At 43.9% G+C, this 25,915-nt stretch overlaps 6 protein-coding genes across 6 annotated transcripts; all 6 read right to left on the bottom strand.

The window, feature by feature from the left end:
* Positions 1-4,206: 4,206 nt before the first annotated feature.
* LOC134853474 (uncharacterized) lies at positions 4,207-4,536 on the bottom strand. Its single transcript, XM_063869474.1, has one exon. The coding sequence runs from the start codon at positions 4,534-4,536 to the stop codon at positions 4,207-4,209; it is 330 nt and encodes a 109-aa protein (XP_063725544.1).
* Positions 4,537-10,218: 5,682 nt separating this feature from the next.
* On the bottom strand, positions 10,219-10,846 carry LOC134853473 (uncharacterized). The gene is made up of 2 exons (XM_063869472.1): positions 10,718-10,846; positions 10,219-10,551 (listed from the first exon to the last, which is right to left on the bottom strand). The coding sequence occupies exons 1-2, from the start codon at positions 10,844-10,846 to the stop codon at positions 10,219-10,221; spliced, it is 462 nt and encodes a 153-aa protein (XP_063725542.1).
* A 6,172-nt stretch (positions 10,847-17,018) lies between these two features.
* LOC134853472 (uncharacterized) lies at positions 17,019-17,442 on the bottom strand. Its single transcript, XM_063869471.1, has 3 exons — positions 17,374-17,442; positions 17,213-17,320; positions 17,019-17,171 (listed from the first exon to the last, which is right to left on the bottom strand). Exons 1-3 carry the CDS (start codon positions 17,440-17,442, stop codon positions 17,019-17,021), a joined length of 330 nt encoding a protein of 109 aa, XP_063725541.1.
* Positions 17,443-18,824: 1,382 nt separating this feature from the next.
* LOC134853471 (uncharacterized) lies at positions 18,825-19,169 on the bottom strand. Its single transcript, XM_063869470.1, has one exon. It carries the CDS (start codon positions 19,167-19,169, stop codon positions 18,825-18,827), a length of 345 nt encoding a protein of 114 aa, XP_063725540.1.
* Positions 19,170-24,349: 5,180 nt separating this feature from the next.
* LOC134853470 (uncharacterized) lies at positions 24,350-24,811 on the bottom strand. Its single transcript, XM_063869469.1, has one exon. It carries the CDS (start codon positions 24,809-24,811, stop codon positions 24,350-24,352), a length of 462 nt encoding a protein of 153 aa, XP_063725539.1.
* A 154-nt stretch (positions 24,812-24,965) lies between these two features.
* Positions 24,966-25,358, bottom strand: LOC134853469 (uncharacterized). The gene has a single exon (XM_063869468.1). It carries the CDS (start codon positions 25,356-25,358, stop codon positions 24,966-24,968), a length of 393 nt encoding a protein of 130 aa, XP_063725538.1.
* Positions 25,359-25,915: the final 557 nt, after the last annotated feature.

Below are 25,915 nucleotides of genomic sequence, written 5' to 3'. Positions count from 1 at the left end.
ACCGATCCACTGGACTCGCAGTTTTCAGCACTCAATCAACAACCAACTGTTTCTACTACTACAACCCCCACTGCAACGCCGGCCTCAACACGATCCTTCGTTGTGCCACTACCTCACACCACTTCAGTTGTCCCAATAGCTACAGCATCAAAACCACCACCCTAAAAGTTTCCACCCTAATTTCAAAATACCCCTGGGTCCCTCGAATGCTCGAATTAAAAAACGGACCCAGATAGTAAGACCATATAAGATACTAACGGCAAATACGCCGGTATCAGCTTCTCAATATCCAATGCCCATTAGGCGACAGCCCTTACACCCCAATGAATTAAATACTAAATTACATATTCATTTAGAAAAGGAACGGTATATAACTTCCAACAGTAATCCCGGCTTCGATATGGATCTCAATTTTGCTTTGAACCCATTTATCAATCGTTTTAAATAAGAAGACTACCACTCCATAAAAATGTACTCAATAACAAATTCGCTTCTTGAGTATCAAAAAATCTATGTCCCAGCTAAATATCTGACTGCAAAATTGCAAACCCCCCAGTTGGATGAATATACTGAGCAAATTCAGCGCAGTCATATACATAAAACCCATCAAATCCGAGAGCTAAAAAAGCAAATCCACAGTTTGAAAATAAAAAATCACCAACTTATAGCCCGGCTGGAAGGAAAATTATAAAAATTTATCCTTTCATTTAAAAATTTATCCTTTCATTCAAAAATTATTCCTTTCATTTTATATAATTATGTAGTATAGCTACTAATTTTGCCTTTTCCAACATATTTGATTTTTATTTAAAAAAAACGTAAAACAAAAAATACACCCTTTTTGTAAGAACCAGTCCTCCCCAAATTACGCCTACGGACACCCACTTCACATACTTCAGGCCGAAGAGGAAACTTCGAGAAAAGAATGTTCAAGGAATGATAATATTAAACTAAACTTCAAACTTTTGAGAAACAAATAATTTTGATGTATTTAAATTTATAATTTGATCTCTTGGTTGTGTAAATTTTATTTGATTTATAAATGTAACTGTTGTATTTATATTCATTCAAGCCTGACTCAAAAAATTAGGTCTTTAATAACATCTGCTACCGATAAAAACTAACAACAATCTTTTGAAGAAATTTCATGAGGTTGAACGAAAATAGCTTTGGTTGATTAACAATTACCTCGCTTGATTAGCAGGGTAAAATAAAAGTTTTAGTTTTTTCCTCTCCAAAAAGGAGGATGGATATGTTCTGATTTCAAACTGAAATAGAAACATGAATTATTTTATTGTGCTCAAAAAGTGTGACGCCGCCGCCACCACAAAATAAATATGTTTTTATTCCTTTGCAAAAGGAAGGGAAATGCTATTGGAATAATTCGTATAACGTTTTAAGCATTGAGAAATAAAAACGGCTATTCTCGTTCAATGCGAATAATAACGATTCCTCTCGTAAAATACGAGCATACGAAACATTCTTCTCGTAAAATACCAATGCACGAATAGAGAATACGAAGTTAAGAAGTAACTTCTCATTTGATACAAAAAAGGGAGATTTCCTATCTGAGTATAAATAGAAGCTAAAAACTACGGGCATTCATTCCAACAAATTCTCGCAAAATACCAACACCACTCTCTCTTCAACCACCCCAACCATTCGCTATAAAATACTCTCCATTCTCAGTGAAAATTTCTATAACCTCACCCTTAAAATAAATATTGAGTCAAAAGGCAATTTGCAGTAAATCCATACTATCTCTTTTTCTAATAAATTAATTCTCAGCGAATTTTAGATTTACTTTCTAAGATAGAAAGTAGAAAGGACCCTTTATTCCTAGCAGGCGTTTTGTCCGACGCACATAGTTTTGCTAGCGTAATAAACATCACCATCACAATCACCTTATCCAACACCATCACGATCACCATCAACATAATCATCGCCACCACTATCTTCTTATCCAAAACCATCACCATCACCATCATAATCACCATCACTATCACCTCAACCAACACCATCATCATCAAACTCACCATCACTACCACCATAACTATCACCATCACTATCACTATCACCATCACCATCACCATCACCATCAACATCACCATCACCATCACCATCACCACCACCATCACCATCACCATCACCATCACCATCACCATCACCATCACCATCACCGTCACTATCACCATCACCATCACCTTCACCGTCACAATCACCTTATCCAACACCATCACGATCACCATCAACATAATCATCGCCACCACTATCTTCTTATCCAAAACCATCACCATCACCATCATAATCACCATCACTATCACCTCAACCGACACCATCATCATCAAACTCACCATCACTACCACCATAACTATCACCATCATCATCACCATCACCATCACCATCACCATCACCATCACCATCACCATCACCATCACCATCACCATCACCATCACCATCAACATCACCATCACCATCACCATCACCATCACCATCACCACCACCATCACCATCACCATCACCATCACCATCACCGTCACTATCACCATCACCATCACCCTCACCGTCACAATCACCTTATCCAACACCATCACGATCACCATCAACATAATCATCGCCACCACTATCTTCTTATCCAAAACCATCACCATCACCATCATAATCACCATCACTATCACCTCAACCAACACCACCATCATCAAACTCACCATCACTACCACCATAACTATCACCATCAACATCACCATCACTATCACCATCACCATCACCATCACCATCACCATCACCATCACCATCACCATCACCATCAACATCACCATCACCATCACCACAACCATCACCATCACCATCACCATCACCATCACCATCACCCTCACTATCACCATCACCATCACCCTCACCATCACCATCACCTTGTCCACAGCCATCATCATTATCAACACTATCAGCATCACCATCACCCTCATCATCACCATCACCATCGCTAGCACCATCCCTAACAACATCCATATCACCATCACCACCACCATAACCATCACCATCGCCGTCACTATCACCTTATCCAACACCATCACCATCACCACCACTATCACCTTATCCAACACCATCACGATCACCATCAACATCACCATCACCATCAAGATCTTCTTCTCCAACACCATCACCATCACCATCACCATCACCATCACCCTCACTATCACCATCACCATCACCATCACCCTCACCATCACCATCACCTTGTCAACAGCCATCATCATTATCAACACTATCAGAATCACCATAACCCTCATCATCACCATCACCATCGCTACCACCATCCCTAACAACATCCATATCACCATCACCACCCCCATAACCATCACCATCGCCGTCACTATCACCTTATCCAACACCATCACCATCACCACCACTATCACCTTATCCAACACCATCACGATCACCAACATCATCACCATCACCACCACCACCACCACCACCAAAATCATCACCATCACCATCACTATAACCTTATCCAATCCCATCACTATCATCATCATGTCAGCATGACTATCACCTTGTCCAACACCATCACCATCACCATCAACATCACAATCAACATAACCATCACCATCACCATCACCATCACCATCACCATCACCATCACTATCTTCTTAGCCAACACTATCACCATCACCATCACCATCACAATCAATTTATCCAGCAACATCACCATCACAATCACCTTATCCAACACCATCACGCTCACCATCAACATAATCATCGCCCTAACTATCTTCTTATCCAACACCATCACCATCACCATCATAATCACCATCACCATCACCTTAACCAACACCATCATCATCAAACTCACCATCACTACCACCATAACTATCACCATCACCATCACTATCACCGTCACCGTCACCATAACCATAACCATCACCATCACCATCACCATCACCATCACCATCACCATCACCATCACCATCACCATCACCATCACCATCACCATCACCATCACCATCACCATCACCATCACCATCACCATCACCATCACTATCACCTTATCCAGAGCCATCATCATCATCAATACTATCACCATCACCATCACCATCATCATCACCATCACCATCACCATCAACAATATCGTCACCTTCACCACCACCACGAAAATCATCCCCATCACCATAAATATCACCTTATCCAACCCCATCACCATCACCATCACGTCACCATGACTATCACATTGTGAAGCACCATCACTATCACCAAAAACATCACCATCACCATCACCATCACCATCACCATCATCATCACCAGTACCATCATCATCACCATAACCATCACCATCACCATCACCATCATTATCACCTTATTCAACACCATCAAAATAAACATCGCCATCACTATCTTCTTATCCAACACCATTACCATCACTATCACTACCACCTTATCCAGCAACATCAACATCAACATCACCATCACTACCACCATAACTATCACCATCACCAACACTTTCACCTTATCCAACCCCATCAACATCACCGTCACCATCACTTCACCATGACTATCACCTTGTCCAGCACCATCACCATCACCATCAACATCACCATCACCATCACCAACATCATCACCATAACTATCATTATCACCATCACCATCAAAATCACCTTATCCAACACCATCAACAAAACCATCGTGATCATTATCACCTTATCAAAGAACATCACCATCTCAATCACCCTATCCAACATCATCACGATCACCATCAACATAACCCTCGCCATCACTATCTTCATATCCAACAACATCATCATCACCATCACCATCACTATGACCTTATCCAACACCATCATTATCAAATTCGCCATCACTACCACCATAACTATCACCATCACCATCACTATCACCTTGTCCAACACCATCACCTTTACCATCAACATCACCATCACCAACTTCATCAACATCACCACCACCATGATCATCACCATAACCATCACTATCACCTTATCCAACCCCATCACCACCACTATCGCGTCACCCTGACTATCACCTTGTCCAGCACCATCACCATCACCAACAACATCACCATCACCAACATCATCACCATCGCCGCCACCATAATCATCACCATCACCATCACTATCACCTTATCAAGCCCCATCAGCATCATCGTCACCATCACTTCACCATTACTATCACCTTGTCCAGTACCATCACCATCACAATCACCATAACTATCACCATCACCATCACCATCATAATCACCTTATCCCACACTATCAACAAAACCATCGTGATCACTATCACCTTATCAAAGAACATCAACATCTCAATCACCCTATCCAACACCATCACGATCACCATCAACATAACCCTCGCCATCACTATCTTCATATCCAACACCATCATCATCACCATCACCATAACTATCACCTTATCCAGCACCATCATTATCAAATTCGCCATCACTACCACCATAACTTTCACCATCACCATCACTATCACCTTGTCCAACACCATAACCATTACCATCAACAGCACCATCACCAACATCATCAACATCACCACCACCATAATCATCACCATCACCATCACTATCACCTTATCCAACCCCATCACCACCAGTATCGCGTCACCATGACTATCACCTTGTCCATCACCATCACCATCACCATCAACATCACCATCACCAACATCATCACCATCGCCGCCACCATAATCATCACCATCACCATCACTATCACTTTATCAAGCCCCATCACCATCATCGTCACCATCACTTCACCATTACTATCACCTTGTCCAGTACCATCACCATCACCATCACCATCACCATCACCATCACCATCACCATCACCATCACCATCACCATCACCATCACCATCACCATCACCGTCACTATCACCATCACCATCACCCTCACCGTCACAATCACCTTATCCAACACCATCACGATCACCATCAACATAATCATCGCCACCACTATCTTCTTATCCAAAACCATCACCATCACCATCATAATCACCATCACTATCACCTCAACCAACACCATCATCATCAAACTCACCATCACTACCACCATAACTATCACCATCACCATCACCATCACTATCACTATCACCATCACCATCACCATCACCATCACCATCAACATCACCATCACCATCACCATCACCACCACCATCACCATCACCATCACCATCACCATCACCATCACCATCACCATCACCATCACCATCACCCTCACTATCACCATCACCATCACCCTCACCATCACCATCACCTTGTGCACAGCCATCATCATTATCAACACTATCAGCATCACCATCACCCTCATCATCACGATCACCATCGCTACCACCATCCCTAACAACATCCATATCACCATCACCACCACCATAACCATCACCATCGCCGTCACTATCACCTTATCCAACACCATCACCATCACCACCACTATCACCTTATCCAACACCATCACGATCACCATCAACATCACCATCACCATCAAGATCTTCTTCTCCATCACCATCACCATTACTATAAAAATCACCATCACCAACATCATCACCATCACCACCACCACTACCACCACCACCAAAATCATCACCATCACCACCACTATAACCTTATCCAATCCCATCACTATCATCATCATGTCAGTATGACTATCACCTTGTCCAACACCATCACCATCACCATCAACATCACCATCAACATAACCATCACCATCACCATCACCATCACCATCACTATCTTCTTATCCAACACCATCACCATCACCATCACCATCACTATCAATTTATCCAGCAACATCACCATCACAATCACCTTATCCAACACCATCACGCTCACCATCAACATAATCATCGCCACCACTATCTTCTTATCCAACACCATCACCATCACCATCATAATCACCATCACCAACACCTTAACCAACACCATCATCATCAAACTCACCATCACTACCACCATAACTATCACCATCACCATCACTATCACCGTCACCATCACCATAACCATCACCATCACCATCACCATCACCATCACGATCACCATCACCATCAACATCACTATCACCTTATCCAGAGCCATCATCATCATCAATACTATCAGCATCACCATCACTATCATCATCACCATCACCATCGCTACCACCATCCCTAACAACTTCAACATCACCATCATCACCACCATAACCATCACCATCGCCATCACTATCACCTTATCCAACACCATCACCATCACCATCACCATCACTATCACCTTATCCAACACCATCACGATCACTATCAACATCACCATCACCATCAAGATCTTCTTCTCCAACACCATCACCAATACCATCACCATCACTACCACCTTATCCATCACCATCACCATCACCATCACCATCACCATCACCATCACCATCACCATCACCAACACCATCACCATCACCATCACCATCACCAATATCATCACCATCACCACCACCACGAAAATCATCACCATCACCATCAATATCACCTTATCCAACCCCATCACCATCACCATCACGTCGCCATGACTATCACCTTGTCATCATAATGTCATGACTACCACCATCACCGCCATCATAATCATCACCATCACCATCACTATCACCTTATCCAACCCCATCACCATCACCATCACGTCACCATGACTATCACCTTGTCCAACACTATCACCATTACCAATAACATCACCATCTCCAACATCATCACCATCACCACCACCATAATCATCACCATCACCATCACTTTCACCTTATCCAACCCCATCAACATCACCGTCACCATCACTTCACCATGACTATCACCTTGTCAAGCACCATCACCATCACCATCAACATCACCATCACCATCACCAACATCATCACCATAACTATCACCATCACCATCACCATCAAAATCACCTTATCCAACACCATCAACAAAACCATCGTGATCATTATCACCTTATCAAAGAACATCACCATCTCAATCACCCTATCCAACACCATCACGATCACCATCAACATAATCCTCGCCATCACTATCTTCATATCCAACACCATCATCATCACCATCACCATCACTATCACCTTATCCAACACCATCTTTATCAAATTCGCCATCACTACCACCATAACTATCACCATCACCATCACTATCACCTTATCCAACCCCATCACCACCACTATCGCGTCACCCTGACTATCACCTTGTCCAGCACCATCACCATCACCATCAACATCACCATCACCAACATCTTCACCATCGCCGCCACCATAATCATCACCATCACCATCACTATCACCTTATCAAGCCCCATTACCATCATCGTCACCATCACTTCACCATTACTATCACCTTGTCCAGTACCATCACCATCACCCTCACCATAACTATCATCATCACCATCACCATCATAATCACCTTATCCCACACTATCAAGAAAACCATCGTGATCACTATCACCTTTCAAAGAACATCAACATCTCAATCACCCTATCCAACACCATCACGAACACCATCAACATAACCCTCGCCATCACTATCTTCTTGTCCAACACCATCATCATCACCATCACCATCACTATCACCTTATCCAACCCCATCACCATCATCATCACCATTACTATCACCATCACCATCACCATCATAATCACCTTATCCCACACTATCAACAAAACCATCGTGATCACTATCAACTTGTCAAAGAACATCACCATCACCACCACTATCGCGTCACCATGGCTATTAACTTGTCCAGCATTATCATCATCACCATCAACATCACCATCACCAACATCATCACCATCGCCGCCACCATAATCATCACCATCAACATCACTATCACCTTATCCAACCCCATCACCATCATCGTCATCATCACTTCACCATGACTATCACCTTGTCCAGCACCATCACCATCACCATCACCATCACCATCACCATCACCATCATCATCACCTTAACTATCACCATCACCATCACCATCATAATCACCTAATCCTACACTATCAACAAAACCATCGTGATCACTATCACCTTATCAAAGAACATCACCATCAACATCACCAGCATCATCACCATAACTATCACCGTCACCATCACATCATAATCACCTTATCCCACACTATCAACAAAACCATCGTGATCACTATCACCTTATCAAAGAACATCACCATCTCAATCACCCTATCCAACACCATCACGATCACCATCAACATAACCCTCGCCATCACTATCTTCATATCCAACACCATCATCATCACCATCACCATAACTATCACCTTATCCAGCACCATCATTATCAAATTCGCCATCACTACCACCATAACTTTCACCATCACCATCAGTATCACCTTGTCCAACACCATAACCATTACCATCAACAGCACCATCACCAACATCATCAACATCACCATCACCATAATCATCACCATCACCATCACTATCACCTTATCCAACCCCATCACCACCAGTATCGCGTCACCATGACTATCACCTTGTCCAGCACCATCACCATCACCATCAACATCACCATCACCAACATCATCACCATCGCCGCCACCATAATCATCACCATCACCATCACTATCACCTTATCCAACCCCACTACCATCATCGTCACCATCACTTCACCGTGACTATCACCTTGTCCAGCATCATCACCATCGCCATCATCATCACCATCACCATCATCATCAACATATATATCACCATCACCATCATCATCATAATCACCTTATCCAACACCATCAACAAAACCATCGTGATCACTATCACCTTATCAAAGAACATCACCATCTCAATCACCCTATCCAACACCATCACGATCACCATCAACATAACCCTCGTCATCTTCTTATCCAACACCATCAGCATCACCATCACCATCACTATCACCTTATCTAACACCATCATTATCAAATTCACCATCACTACCAGCTTAACTATCATCATCACCATCACTATCATCTTATCCAACACCATCACCATCACCATCACCATCACCATCACCAACATCATCACCACCTTAATCATCACCATTACCATCACTATGACCTTATCCAACCCCATCACCATCACCATCACGTCACCATGACTATCAGCTGATCCAGCACCATCACCATCACCATCAACATCACCATCACCATCACCATCATCATCACCATAACCATCACCATCACCATCACCATGACCATCACCATCACCATCACCATCACCATCACTATCACTATCACCTTATCCACACCATCGGCATAACCATCGCGATCACTGTCTCCTTATCCAACACCATCACCATCACCATCACCATCATCATCACCATCACCATCACCATCACCATCACCATCACCATCACCATCACCATCACCATCACTGTCACCATATCAAAGGACATCAACACCTCAATCACCCTGTCCAACACCATCACGATCACCATCAACAAAACCATCGCCATCACTATCTTCTTATCCAACACCATCACCATCACCATCACCATCACTGCCACCTTATCCAGCAACATCACCATCAACATCATCATCACCATCACCATCACTATCACCTTATCCTACACCATCATCACCTTATCACCATGTCCATCACCATCACCATTACCATAAACATCACCATCACCAACATCATCAACATCACCACCACCTTAATCATCACCATTACCATCACTATGACCTTATCCAACCCCATCACCATCACCATCACGTCACCATGACTATCACCTGATCCAGCACCATCACCATCACCATCAACATCATCATCACCATCACCATCATCATCACCATAACCATCACCATCACCATCACCATGACCATCACCATCACCATCACCATCACCATCACCATCACCATCACTATCACTATCACCTTATCCACACCATCGGCATAACCATCGCGATCACTGTCTCCTTATCCAACACCATCACCATCACCATCACCATCATCATCACCATCACCATCACCATCACCATCACCATCACCATCACCATCACCATCACCATCACCATCACCATCACCATCACTGTCACCATATCAAAGGACATCAACACCTCAATCACCCTGTCCAACACCATCACGATCACCATCAACATAACCATCGCCATCACTATCTTCTTATCCAACACCATCACCATCACCATCACCATCACTGCCACCTTATCCAGCAATATCACCATCACCATCACCATCACTGCCACCTTATCCAGCAACATCACCATCAACATCATCATCACCATCACCATCACTATCACCTTATCCTACACCATCATCATCAAGATCACCATCACCATCACCATCACTATCTCCTTATCAAGCCCCATCAGCATCATCGTCACCATCACTTCACCATTACTATCACCTTGTCCAGTACCATCACCATCACCATCACCATAACTATCACCATCACCATCACCATCATAATCACCTTATCCCACACTATCAACAAAACCATCGTGATCACTATCACCTTATCAAAGAACATCAACATCTCAATCACCCTATCCAACACCATCACGATCACCATCAACATAACCCTCGCCATCACTATCTTCATATCCAACACCATCATCATCACCATCACCATAACTATCACCTTATCCAGCACCATCATTATCAAATTCGCCATCACTACCACCATAACTTTCACCATCACCATCACTATCACCTTGTCCAACACCATAACCATTACCATCAACAGCACCATCACCAACATCATCAACATCACCACCACCATAATCATCACCATCACCATCACTATCACCTTATCCAACCCCATCACCACCAGTATCTCGTCACCATGACTATCACCTTGTCCAGCACCATCACCATCACCATCAACATCACCATCACCAACATCATCACCATCGCCGCCACCATAATCATCACCATCACCATCACTATCACCTTATCAAGTCCCATCACCATCATCGTCACCATCACTTCACCATTACTATCACCTTGTCCAGTACCATCACCATCACCATCACCATCACCATCACCATCACCATCACCATCACCATCACCATCACCATCACCATCACCATCACCATCACCATCACCATCACCATCACCATCACCATCACCATCACCATCACCATCACCATCACCGTCACTATCACCATCACCATCACCCTCACCGTCACAATCACCTTATCCAACACCATCACGATCACCATCAACATAATCATCGCCACCACTATCTTCTTATCCAAAACCATCACCATCACCAACATAATCACCATCACTATCACCTCAACCAACACCATCATCATCAAACTCACCATCACTACCACCATAACTATCACCATCACCATCACCATCACCATCACTATCACTATCACCATCACCATCACCATCACCATCACCATCACCATCAACATCACCATCACCATCACTACCACCATCACCATCACCATCACCATCACCATCACCATCACCATCACCATCACCATCACCATCACCATCACCCTCACTATCACCACCACCATCACCTTGTCCACAGCCATCATCATTATCAACACTATCAGCATCACCATCACCCTCATCATCACGATCACCATCGCTACCACCATCCCTAACAACATCCATATCACCATCACCACCACCATAACCATCACCATCGCCGTCACTATCACCTTATCCAATACCATCACCATCACCACCACTATCACCTTATCCAACACCATCACGATCACCATCAACATCACCATCACCATCAAGATCTTCTTCTCCAACACCATCACCATTACCATAAAAATCACCATCACCAACATCATCACCATCACCACCGCCACCACCACCACCACCAAAATCATCACCATCACCATCACTATAACCTTATCCAATCCCATCACTATCATCATCATGTCAGCATGACTATCACCTTGTCCAACACCATCACCATCACCATCAACATCACCATCAACATAACCATCACCATCACCATCACCATCACCATCACCATCACCATCACTATCTTCTTATCCAACACCATCACCATCACCATCACCATCACTATCAATTTATCCAGCAACATCACCATCACAATCACCTTATCCAACACCATCACGCTCACCATCAACATAATCATCGCCACCACTATCTTCTTATCCAACACCATCACCATCACTGCCACCTTATCCAGCAATATCACCATCACCATCACCATCACTGCCACCTTATCCAGCAACATCACCATCAACATCATCATCACCATCACCATCACTATCACCTTATCCTACACCATCATCATCAAAGTCGCCATCACTACCACCATAACTATCACCACCACCGTCACTATCATCTTATCCAACACCATCACCATCAAGATCACCATCACCATCACCATCACTATCACCTTATCAAGCCCCATCAGCATCATCGTCACCATCACTTCACCATTACTATCACCTTGTCCAGTACCATCACCATCACCATCACCATAACTATCACCATCACCATCACCATCATAATCACCTTATCCCACACTATCAACAAAACCATCGTGATCACTATCACCTTATCAAAGAACATCAACATCTCAATCACCCTATCCAACACCATCACGATCACCATCAACATAACCCTCGCCATCACTATCTTCATATCCAACACCATCATCATCACCATCACCATAACTATCACCTTATCCAGCACCATCATTATCAAATTCGCCATCACTACCACCATAACTTTCACCATCACCATCACTATCACCTTGTCCAACACCATAACCATTACCATCAATAGCACCATCACCAACATCATCAACATCACCGCCACCATAATCATCACCATCACCATCACTATCACCTTATCCAACCCATCACCACCAGTATCTCGTCACCATGACTATCACCTTGTCCAGCACCATCACCATCACCATCAACATCACCATCACCAACATCATCACCATCGCCGCCACCATAATCATCACCATCACCATCACTATCACCTTATCAAGCCCCATCACCATCATCGTCACCATCACTTCACCATTACTATCACCTTGTCCAGTACCATCACCATCACCATCACCATCACCATCACCATCACCATCACCATCACCATCACCATCACCATCACCATCACCGTCACTATCACCATCACCATCACCCTCACCGTCACAATCACCTTATCCAACACCATCACGATCACCATCAACATAATCATCGCCACCCACTCTCTTCTTATCCAAAACCATCACCATCACCATCATAATCACCATCACTATCACCTCAACCAACACCATCATCATCAAACTCACCATCACTACCACCATAACTATCACCATCACCATCACCATCACTATCACTATCACCATCACCATCACCATCACCATCACCATCACCATCACCATCAACATCACCATCACCATCACCACCACCATCACCATCACCATCACCATCACCATCACCATCACCATCACCATCACCATCACCCTCACTATCACCATCACCATCACCTTGTCCACAGCCATCATCATTATCAACACTATCAGCATCACCATCACCCTCATCATCACGATCACCATCGCTACCACCATCCCTAACAACATCCATATCACCATCACCACCACCATAACCATCACCATCGCCGTCACTATCACCTTATCCAACACCATCACCATCACCACCATTATCACCTTATCCAACACCATCACGATCACCATCAACATCACCATCACCATCAAGATCTTCTTCTCCAACACCATCACCATTACCATAAAAATCACCATCACCAACATCATCACCATCACCACCACCACCACCACCACCAAAATCATCACCTTCACCATCACTATAACCATATCCAATCCCATCACTATCATCATCATGTCAGCATGACTATCACCTTGTCCAACACCATCACCATCACCATCAACATCACCATCAACATAACCATCACCATCACCATCACCATCACCATCACTATCTTCTTATCCAACACCATCACCATCACCATCACCATCACTATCAATTTATCCAGCAACATCACCATCACAATCACCTTATCCAACACCATCACGCTCACCATCAACATAATCATCGCCACCACTATCTTCTTATCCAACACCATCACCATCACCATCATAATCACCATCACCAACACCTTAACCAACACCATCATCATCAAACTCACCATCACTACCACCATAACTATCACCATCACCATCACTATCACCGTCACCATCACCATAACCATCACCATCACCATCACCATCACCATCACCATCACCATCACCATCACCATCACTATCACCTTATCCAGAGCCATCTTCATCATCAATACTATCAGCATCACCATCACCATCATCATCACCATCACCATCGCTACCACCATCCCTAACAACATCAACATCAACATCACCACCACCATAAACCATCACCATCGCCATCACTATCACCTTATCCAACACCATCACCATCACCATCACTATCACCTTATCCAACACCATCACGATCACTATCAACATCACCATCACCATCAAGATCTTCTTCTCCAACACCATCACCAATACCATCACCATCACTACCACCTTATCCATCACCATCACCATCACCATCACCATCACCATCACCATCACCATCACCATCACCATCACCATCACCAACACCATCACCATCACCATCACCATCACCATCACCATCACCATCACCATCACCATCACCATCACCAATATCATCACCATCACCACCACCACGAAAATCATCACCATCACCATCAATATCACCTTATCCAACCCCATCACCATCACCATCACGTCGCCATGACTATCACCTTGTGCAATACCTTGTGCAACACCATCACCACTACCATCAACATCACCATCACCAACATCATCACCATCACCGCCATCATAATCATCACCATCACCATCACTATCACCTTATCCAACACCATCACGATCACCATCAACATAACCCTCGCCATCACTATCTTCATATCCAACACCATCACCATCACTTCACCATGACTATCACCTTGTCCAACACCATCACCATTACCAATAACATCACCATCTCCAACATCATCACCATCACCACCACCATAATCATCACCATCACCATCACTTTCACCTTATCCAACCCCATCAACATCACCGTCACCATCACTTCACCATGACTATCACCTTGTCAAGCACCATCACCATCACCATCAACATCACCATCACCATCACCAACATTATCACCATAACTATCACCATCACCATCACCATCAAAATCACCTTATCCAACACCATCAACAAAACCATCGTGATCATTATCACCTTATCAAAGAACATCACCATCTCAATCACCCTATCCAACACCATCACGATCACCATCAACATAACCCTCGCCATCACTATCTTCATATCCAACACCATCATCATCACCATCACCATCACTATCACCTTATCCAACACCATCTTTATCAAATTCGCCATCACTACCACCATAACTATCACCATCACCATCACTATCACCTTGTCCAACACCATCACCTTTACCATCAACATCACCATCACCAACATCATCAACATCACCACCACCATAATCATCACCATAACCATCACTATCACCTTATCCAACCCCATCACCACCACTATCGCGTCACCCTGACTATCACCTTGTCCAGCACCATCACCATCACCATCAACATCACCATCACCAACATCATCACCATCGCCGCCACCATAATCATCACCATCACCATCACTATCACCTTATCAAGCCCCATTACCATCATCGTCACCATCACTTCACCATTACTATCACCTTGTCCAGCACCATCACCATCACCATCACCATAACTATCACCATCACCATCACCATCATAATCACCTTATCCCACACTATCAAGAAAACCATCGTGATCACTATCACCTTATCAAAGAACATCAACATCTCAATCACCCTATCCAACACCATCACGAACACCATCAACATAACCCTCGCCATCACTATCTTCTTGTCCAACACCATCATCATCACCATCACCATCACTATCACCTTATCCAACCCCATCACCATCATCGTCACCATCACTTCACCATGACTATCACCTTGTCCAGCACCATCACCATCACCATCACCATCACCATCACCATCATCATCACCATTACTATCACCATCACCATCATCATCATAATCACCTTATCCCACACTATCAACAAAACCATCGTGATCACTATCAACTTGTCAAAGAACATCACCATCACCACCACTATCGCGTCACCATGGCTATTAACTTGTCCAGCATTATCATCATCACCATCAACATCACCATCACCAACATCATCACCATCGCCGCCACCATAATCATCACCATCAACATCACTATCACCTTATCCAACCCCATCACCATCATCGTCATCATCACTTCACCATGACTATCACCTTGTCCAGCACCATCAACATCACCATCACCATCACCATCACCATCACCATCACCAGCATCATCACCATAACTATCACCGTCACCATCACATCATAATCACCTTATCCCACACTATCAACAAAACCATCGTGATCACTATCACCTTATCAAAGAACATCACCATCTCAATCACCCTATCCAACACCATCACGATCACCTTCAACATAACCCTCGCCATCACTATCTTCATATCCAACACCATCATCATCACCATCACGATAACTATCACCTTATCCAACACCATCATCATCATCATCACCATCACTATCACCTTATCCAACCCCATCACCATCATCGTCACCATCACTTCACCATGACTATCACCTTGTCCAGCACCATCACCATCACCATCACCATCACCATCACCATCACCATCATCATCACCATTACTATCACCATCACCATCACCATCATAATCACCTTATCCCACACTATCAACAAAACCATCGTGATCACTATCAACTTGTCAAAGAACATCACCATCACCATCACCAGCATCATCACCATAACTATCACCGTCACCATCACATCATAATCACCTTATCCCACACTATCAACAAAACCATCGTGATCACTATCACCTTATCAAAGAACATCACCATCTCAATCACCCTATCCAACACCATCACGATCACCATCAACATAACCCTCGCCATCACTATCTTCATATCCAACACCATCATCATCACCATCACCATAACTATCACCTTATCCAGCACCATCATTATCAAATTCGCCATCACTACCACCATAACTTTCACCATCACCATCAGTATCACCTTGTCCGACACCATCATCATCACCATCACCATCACTATCACCTTATCCAACCCCATCACCATCATCGTCACCATCACTTCACCATGACTATCACCTTGTCCAGCACCATCACCATCACCATCACCATCACCATCATCATCACCATTACTATCACCATCACCATCACCATCATAATCACCTTATCCCACACTATCAACAAAACCATCGTGATCACTATCAACTTGTCAAAGAACATCACCATCACCACCACTATCGCGTCACCATGGCTATTAACTTGTCCAGCATTATCATCATCACCATCAATATCACCATTACCAACATCATCACCATCGCCGCCACCATAATCATCACCATCAACATCACTATCACCTTATCCAACCCCATCACCATCATCGTCATCATCACTTCACCATGACTATCACCTTGTCCAGCAACATCACCATCACCATCACCATCACCATCATCATCACCTTAACTATCACCATCACCATCACCATCATAATCACCTAATCCTACACTATCAACAAAACCATCGTGATCACTATCACCTTATCAAAGAACATCACCATCACCATCACCAGCATCATCACCATAACTGACACCGTCACCATCACATCATAATCACCTTATCTCACACTATCAACAAAACCATCGTGATCACTATCACCTTATCAAAGAACATCACCATCTCAATCACCCTATCCAACACCATCACGATCACCATCAACATAACCCTCGCCATCACTATCTTCATATCCAACACCATCATCATCATCATCACCATAACTATCACCTTATCCAGCACCATCATTATCAAATTCGCCATCACTACCACCATAACTTTCACCATCACCATGACTATCACCTTGTCCAGCACCATCACCATCACCATCAACATCACCATCACCAACATCATCACCATCGCCGCCACCATAATCATCACCATCACCATCACTATCACCTTATCCAACCCCATTACCATCATCGTCACCATCACTTCACCATGACTATCACCTTGTCCAGCATCATCACCATCGCCATCATCATCACCATCACCATCATCATCAACATATATATCACCATCACCATCACCATCATAATCACCTTATCCAACACCATCAACAAAACCATCGTGATCACTGTCACCTTATCAAAGAACATCACCATCTCAATCACCCTATCCAACACCATCACGATCACCATCAACGTAACCCTCGTCATCTTCTTATCCAACACCATCAGCATCACCATCACCATCACTATCACCTTATCTAACACCATCATTATCAAATTCACCATCACTACCAGCTTAACTATCATCATCACCATCACTATCATCTTATCCAACACCATCACCATCACCATCACCATCACCATCACCAACATCATCACCATCATCACCATCAACACCACCATAATCATCACCATCACCATGACTATTGCCTTATCCAACCCCATCACCATCACCATCACGTCACCATGACTATCACCATTTCCATCACCATCACCACTACCATAAACATCACCATCACCAACATCATCAACATCACCACCACCTTAATCATCACCATTACCATAACTATGACCTTATCCAACCCCATCACCATCACCATCACGTCACAATGACTATCACCTGATCCAGCACCATCACCATCAACATCACCATCACCATCACCATCATCATCACCATCACCATCACCATCACCATCACCATCACTATCACTATCACCTTATCCACACCATCGGCATAACCATCGCGATCACTGTCTCCTTATCCAACACCATCACCATCATCATCACCATCATCATCACCATCACCATCACCATCACCATCACCATCACCATCACTGTCACCATATCAAAGGACATCAACACCTCAATCACCCTGTCCAACACCATCACGATCACCATCAACATAACCATCGCCATCACTATCTTCTTATCCAACACCATCACCATCAACATCATCATCACCATCACCATCACTATCACCTTATCCTACACCATCATCAACAAAGTCGCCATCCCTACCACCATAACTATCACCATCACCGTCACTATCATCTTATCCAACACCATCACCATCAAGATCACCATCACCATCACCACCACCATCACCATCACCATCACCATCACCCTCAACATCACCATCACCATCGCTATCACCTTATCCAACACCAGCACCATCACCATCGTTATCACCTTATCCAACACCATCACGATCACCATCAACATCACCATCACCATCAAGGTATTCTTATCCAACACCATCACCAACACCATCACCATCACTACCGCCTTATCCAGCAACATCATCATCACCATCACCATCACTATCACCTTATCCAACACCATCATCAACATATTCATCATACCTATCACCATCATCATCACTATAATGTTCTCCACAGCCATCATTATCATCATCACCATCACCATCACTATCACTTTATCCAACACCATCATCATCATCAAACTCGCCATCACTACCACTATAACTATCACCATCACCATCACTATCATCTTAACCAGCACCATCAGCATCAAGATCAGCATCACCATCACCACCACCATCACCATCACCATCACCATCACCATCACCATCACCATCACCATCGCCCTCATCATCACCATCACCATCGCTGTCATCTTATCCAACACCATCACCATCAAGATCACCATCACCATCACCACCACCATCACCATCACCATCACCATCACCCTCAACATCACCATCACTATCGCTATCACCTTATCCAACACCAGCACCATCACCATCGTTATCACCTTATCCAACACCATCACGATCACCATCAACATCACCATCACCATCAAGGTATTCTTATCCAACACCATCACCAACACCATCACCATCACTACCGCCTTATCCAGCAACATCATCATCACCATCACCATCACTATCACCTTATCCAACACCATCATCAACATATTCATCATACCTATCACCATCATCATCACTATAATGTTCTCCACAGCCATCATTATCATCATCACCATCACCATCACTATCACTTTATCCAACACCATCATCATCATCAAACTCGCCATCACTACCACTATAACTATCACCATCACCATCACTATCATCTTAACCAGCACCATCAGCATCAAGATCAGCATCACCATCACCATCACCATCACCATCACCATCACCATCACCATCACCATCACCATCGCCCTCATCATCACCATCACCATCGCTGTCACCTTATCCAACACCATCACCATCACCTTATCCAGCAACATCATCAAAACCATCACCATCACTATCACCTTATCCAACACCATCATTATCAAATTCACCATCACCATGGCCATCAACTTATCCACAGCCATCATCGTTATCATCACCATCACCATCACTATCAACTTATCCAACACCAACATCATCAAACTCGCCATCACTACCACTATAATTATCACCATCAGCATCACTATCATCTTATCCAACACCCTCACCATTCAGATCACCATCACAATCACCACCATCATCACCATCACGCTCATCATCACCATCACCATCGCTATCACCTTATCCAACACCATCACGATCACCATCAACATCACATCACCATCACCATCAAGATCTTCTTATCCAACACCATCACCAACACCATCACCATCACTACCACCTTATCCAGCAACATCATCATCACCATCACCATCACCATCACCATCACCATCACCATCACTATCACCATATCAAAGGACATCACCATCTCAATCACCCTATCCAACACCATCACGATCACCATCAACATAACCATCGCCATCACTATCTTCTTATCCAACACCATCACCATCAACATCATCATCACCATCACCATCACTATCACCTTATCCTACACCATCATCAACAAAGTCGCCATCCCTACCACCATAACTATCACCATCACCGTCACTATCATCTTATCCAACACCATCACCATCAAGATCACCATCACCATCACCACCACCATCACCATCACCATCACCATCACCCTCAACATCACCATCACCATCGCTATCACCTTATCCAACACCAGCACCATCACCATCGTTATCACCTTATCCAACACCATCACGATCACCATCAACATCACCATCACCATCAAGGTATTCTTATCCAACACCATCACCAACACCATCACCATCACTACCGCCTTATCCAGCAACATCATCATCACCATCACCATCACTATCACCTTATCCAACACCATCATCAACATATTCATCATACCTATCACCATCATCATCACTATAATGTTCTCCACAGCCATCATTATCATCATCACCATCACCATCACTATCACTTTATCCAACACCATCATCATCATCAAACTCGCCATCACTACCACTATAACTATCACCATCACCATCACTATCATCTTAACCAGCACCATCAGCATCAAGATCAGCATCACCATCACCACCACCATCACCATCACCATCACCATCACCATCACCATCACCATCACCATCACCATCGCCCTCATCATCACCATCACCATCGCTGTCACCTTATCCAACACCATCACCATCACCTTATCCAGCAACATCATCAAAACCATCACCATCACTATCACCTTATCCAACACCATCATCATCAAATTCACCATCACCATCGCCATCACCTTATCCACAGCCATCATCGTTATCATCACCATCACCATCACTATCAACTTATCCAACACCAACATCATCAAACTCGCCATCACTACCACTATAATTATCACCATCAGCATCACTATCATCTTATCCAACACCCTCACCATTCAGATCACCATCACAATCACCACCATCATCACCATCACGCTCATCATCACCATCACCATCGCTATCACCTTATCCAACACCATCACGATCACCATCAACATCACATCACCATCACCATCAAGATCTTCTTATCCAACACCATCACCAACACCATCACCATCACTACCACCTTATCCAGCAACATCATCATCACCATCACCATCACCATCACCATCACTATCACCATATCAAAGGACATCACCATCTCAATCACCCTATCCAACACCATCACGATCACCATCAACATAACCATCGCCATCACTATCTTCTTATCCAACACCATCACCATCACCATCACTGCCACCTTATCCAGCAACATCACCATCAACATCACCATCACAATCGCCTTATCCAACACCATCACGATCACCGTCAACATCATCATCACCATCACCATCACTATCACCTTATCCTACACCATCATCATCCAGATCACTATCACCATCACCACCACCATCACCATCACCCTCAACATCACCATCACCATCGCTATCACATTATCCAACACCAGCACCATCACCATCGTTATCACCTTATCCAACACCATCACGATCACCATCAACATCACCATCACCATCAAGGTATTCTTATCCAACACCATCACCAACACCATCACCATCACTACCGCCTTATCCAGCAACATCATCATCATCATCACCATCGCTATCACCATATCCAATACCATCATCAACATATTCATCATCACTATCACCATCATCATCACTATAATGTTCTCCACAGCCATCATCATCATCATCACCATCACCATCACTATCACTTTATCCAACACCATCATCATCATCAAACTCGCCATCACTACCACTATAACCATCACCATCACTATCATCTTAACCAGCACCATCAGCATCAAGATCAGCATCACCATCACCACCACCATCACCATCACCATCACCATCACCATCACCATCACCATCACCATCACCATCACCATCGCCCTCATCATCACCATCACCATCGCTGTCACCTTATCCAACACCATCACCATCACCTTATCCAGCAACATCATCAAAACCATCACCATCACTATCACCTTATCCAACACCATCATCATCAAATTCACCATCACCATCGCCATCACCTTATCCACAGCCATCATCGTTATCATCACCATCACCATCACTATCAACTTATCCAACACCAACATCATCAAACTCGCCATCACTACCACTATAATTATCACCATCACCATCACTATCATCTTATCTAACACCATCACCATTCAGATCACCATCACAATCACTACCATCATCACCATCACGCTCATCATCACCATCACCATCGCTATCACCTTATCCAACACCATCACGATCACCATCAACATCACATCACCATCACCATCAAGATCTTCTTATCCAAAACCATCACCAACACCATCGCCATCACCATTACCATCACCATCACCATCACCGATATTATCACCATCACCACCACCATAATCATTACCATCACCATCACTATCACCTTGTCCAGCACCATCACCATCACCATCAACATCACCATCACGATCACCATCACCATCATCATCACCATAACCATCACCATCACCATCACCATCTCAATCACCCTATCCAACACCATCACGATCACTGTCAACATAAACATCACCATCACTATCTTCCTAACCAACACCGCTACCATCATCATCACTATCACTACCACCTTATCCAGCAACATCATCATCACTACCACTATAACTATCACCATCACCAACATCATCACCATCACCACCACCACCACCATAATCATCACCATCAACATCACTATCGCCTTATCCAACCCCATCAATATCACCATCACGTCACCATGACTATCACCTTGCCCAACACGATCACCATTACCATCAACATCACCATCACAAACATCATCACCATCACCACCACCATAATCATCACCATCACCATCACTATCACCCTATCCAAACCCATCACCATCACCATCACGTCACCATGACTATCACCTTGTCCAGCAGCATCACTATCACCATCAACATCACCATCACCATCATCATCACCATAACCTTATCCACAGCCACCATCATCATCATCACCATCACTATCACCTTATCCAACACCATAATCATCACACTCGCCATCACTACCACCATAACTATCACCACCACCATCACTATCACCTCATCCAACACCATCATCATCAAGATCACCATCACCATCACCACCACCATCACCATCGCTATCACCTTGTCCAGCAACATCATCATCATCACCATCACCATCACCATTACCATCACCATCACCATTACGATCACAATCACCATCACCATCACCATCACCAACATCATCACCATCACCACCACCATAATCATCACCATCACTATCACCTTATCCAACCCCATCAAAATCACCATCACGTCGCCATGACTATCACCTTGTGCAACGCCATCATCACTACCATCAACATCACCATCACCAACATCATCACCATCACCGCCACCATAATCATCACCATCAGCATCAATAACACCTTCTCCAACCCCATCACCATCACCATCAACATCACCATCACCATCAAGATCTTCTTATCCAACACCATCACCAACACCATCACCATCACTACCACCTTATCCAGCAACATCATCATCATCATCACCATTACAATCACCATCACCATCACCATCACCATCACCATCACCATCACCATCACCATCACCAACATCATCACCATCACCACCACCATAATCATCACCATCACTATCACCTTATCCAACCCCATCACCATCACCATCACGTCGCTATGCCTATCACCTTGTGGAACACCATCATCGCTACCATCAACATCACCATCACCAACATCATCACCATCACCGTCACCATAATCATCCCCATCAGCATCACCATCACCTTCTCCAACCCCACCACCATCACTATC

This window comes from Symsagittifera roscoffensis, chromosome 8 (genome assembly GCF_963678635.1).
Source record: "Symsagittifera roscoffensis chromosome 8, txSymRosc1.1, whole genome shotgun sequence".
Classification (NCBI taxonomy): domain Eukaryota; kingdom Metazoa; phylum Xenacoelomorpha; order Acoela; family Convolutidae; genus Symsagittifera; species Symsagittifera roscoffensis.
This window is presented reverse-complemented; position numbering and strand designations above follow the sequence as displayed.

What these genes read in the sequence shown, in the direction of transcription:
- LOC134853474 (XM_063869474.1), bottom strand. Translation starts at nt 4,536, where the DNA reads ATGGTGACGGTGATGTTGATGGGGTTGGATAAGGTGAAAGTGTTGGTG.
- LOC134853473 (XM_063869472.1), bottom strand. Translation starts at nt 10,846, where the DNA reads ATGGTGATGGTGATGGTGATGGTGATGGTGATGGTGATGGTCATGGTG. An exon ending in TGGTGATGGTGCTGGATCAG is followed by an intron (nt 10,552 to 10,717) that starts GTGATAGTCATG and finishes ATGATGGTGTAG; the next exon opens with GATAAGGTGATAGTGATGGT.
- LOC134853472 (XM_063869471.1), bottom strand. Translation starts at nt 17,442, where the DNA reads ATGGTGATGATGCTGGTGATGGTGATGGTGATGGTGATGGTGATGGTG. An exon ending in TGTTGATGGTGCTGGACAAG is followed by an intron (nt 17,321 to 17,373) that starts GTGATAGTCATG and finishes GGGTTGGATAAG; the next exon opens with GTGATAGTGATGTTGATGGT. An exon ending in TGGACAAGTTAATAGCCATG is followed by an intron (nt 17,172 to 17,212) that starts GTGACGCGATAG and finishes TTCTTTGACAAG; the next exon opens with TTGATAGTGATCACGATGGT.
- LOC134853471 (XM_063869470.1), bottom strand. Translation starts at nt 19,169, where the DNA reads ATGGGGTTGGATAAGGTGATAGTGATGGTGATGGTGATGATTATGGTG.
- LOC134853470 (XM_063869469.1), bottom strand. Translation starts at nt 24,811, where the DNA reads ATGGGGTTGGATAAGGCGATAGTGATGTTGATGGTGATGATTATGGTG.
- LOC134853469 (XM_063869468.1), bottom strand. Translation starts at nt 25,358, where the DNA reads ATGGTGATGATTATGGTGGTGGTGATGGTGATGATGTTGGTGATGGTG.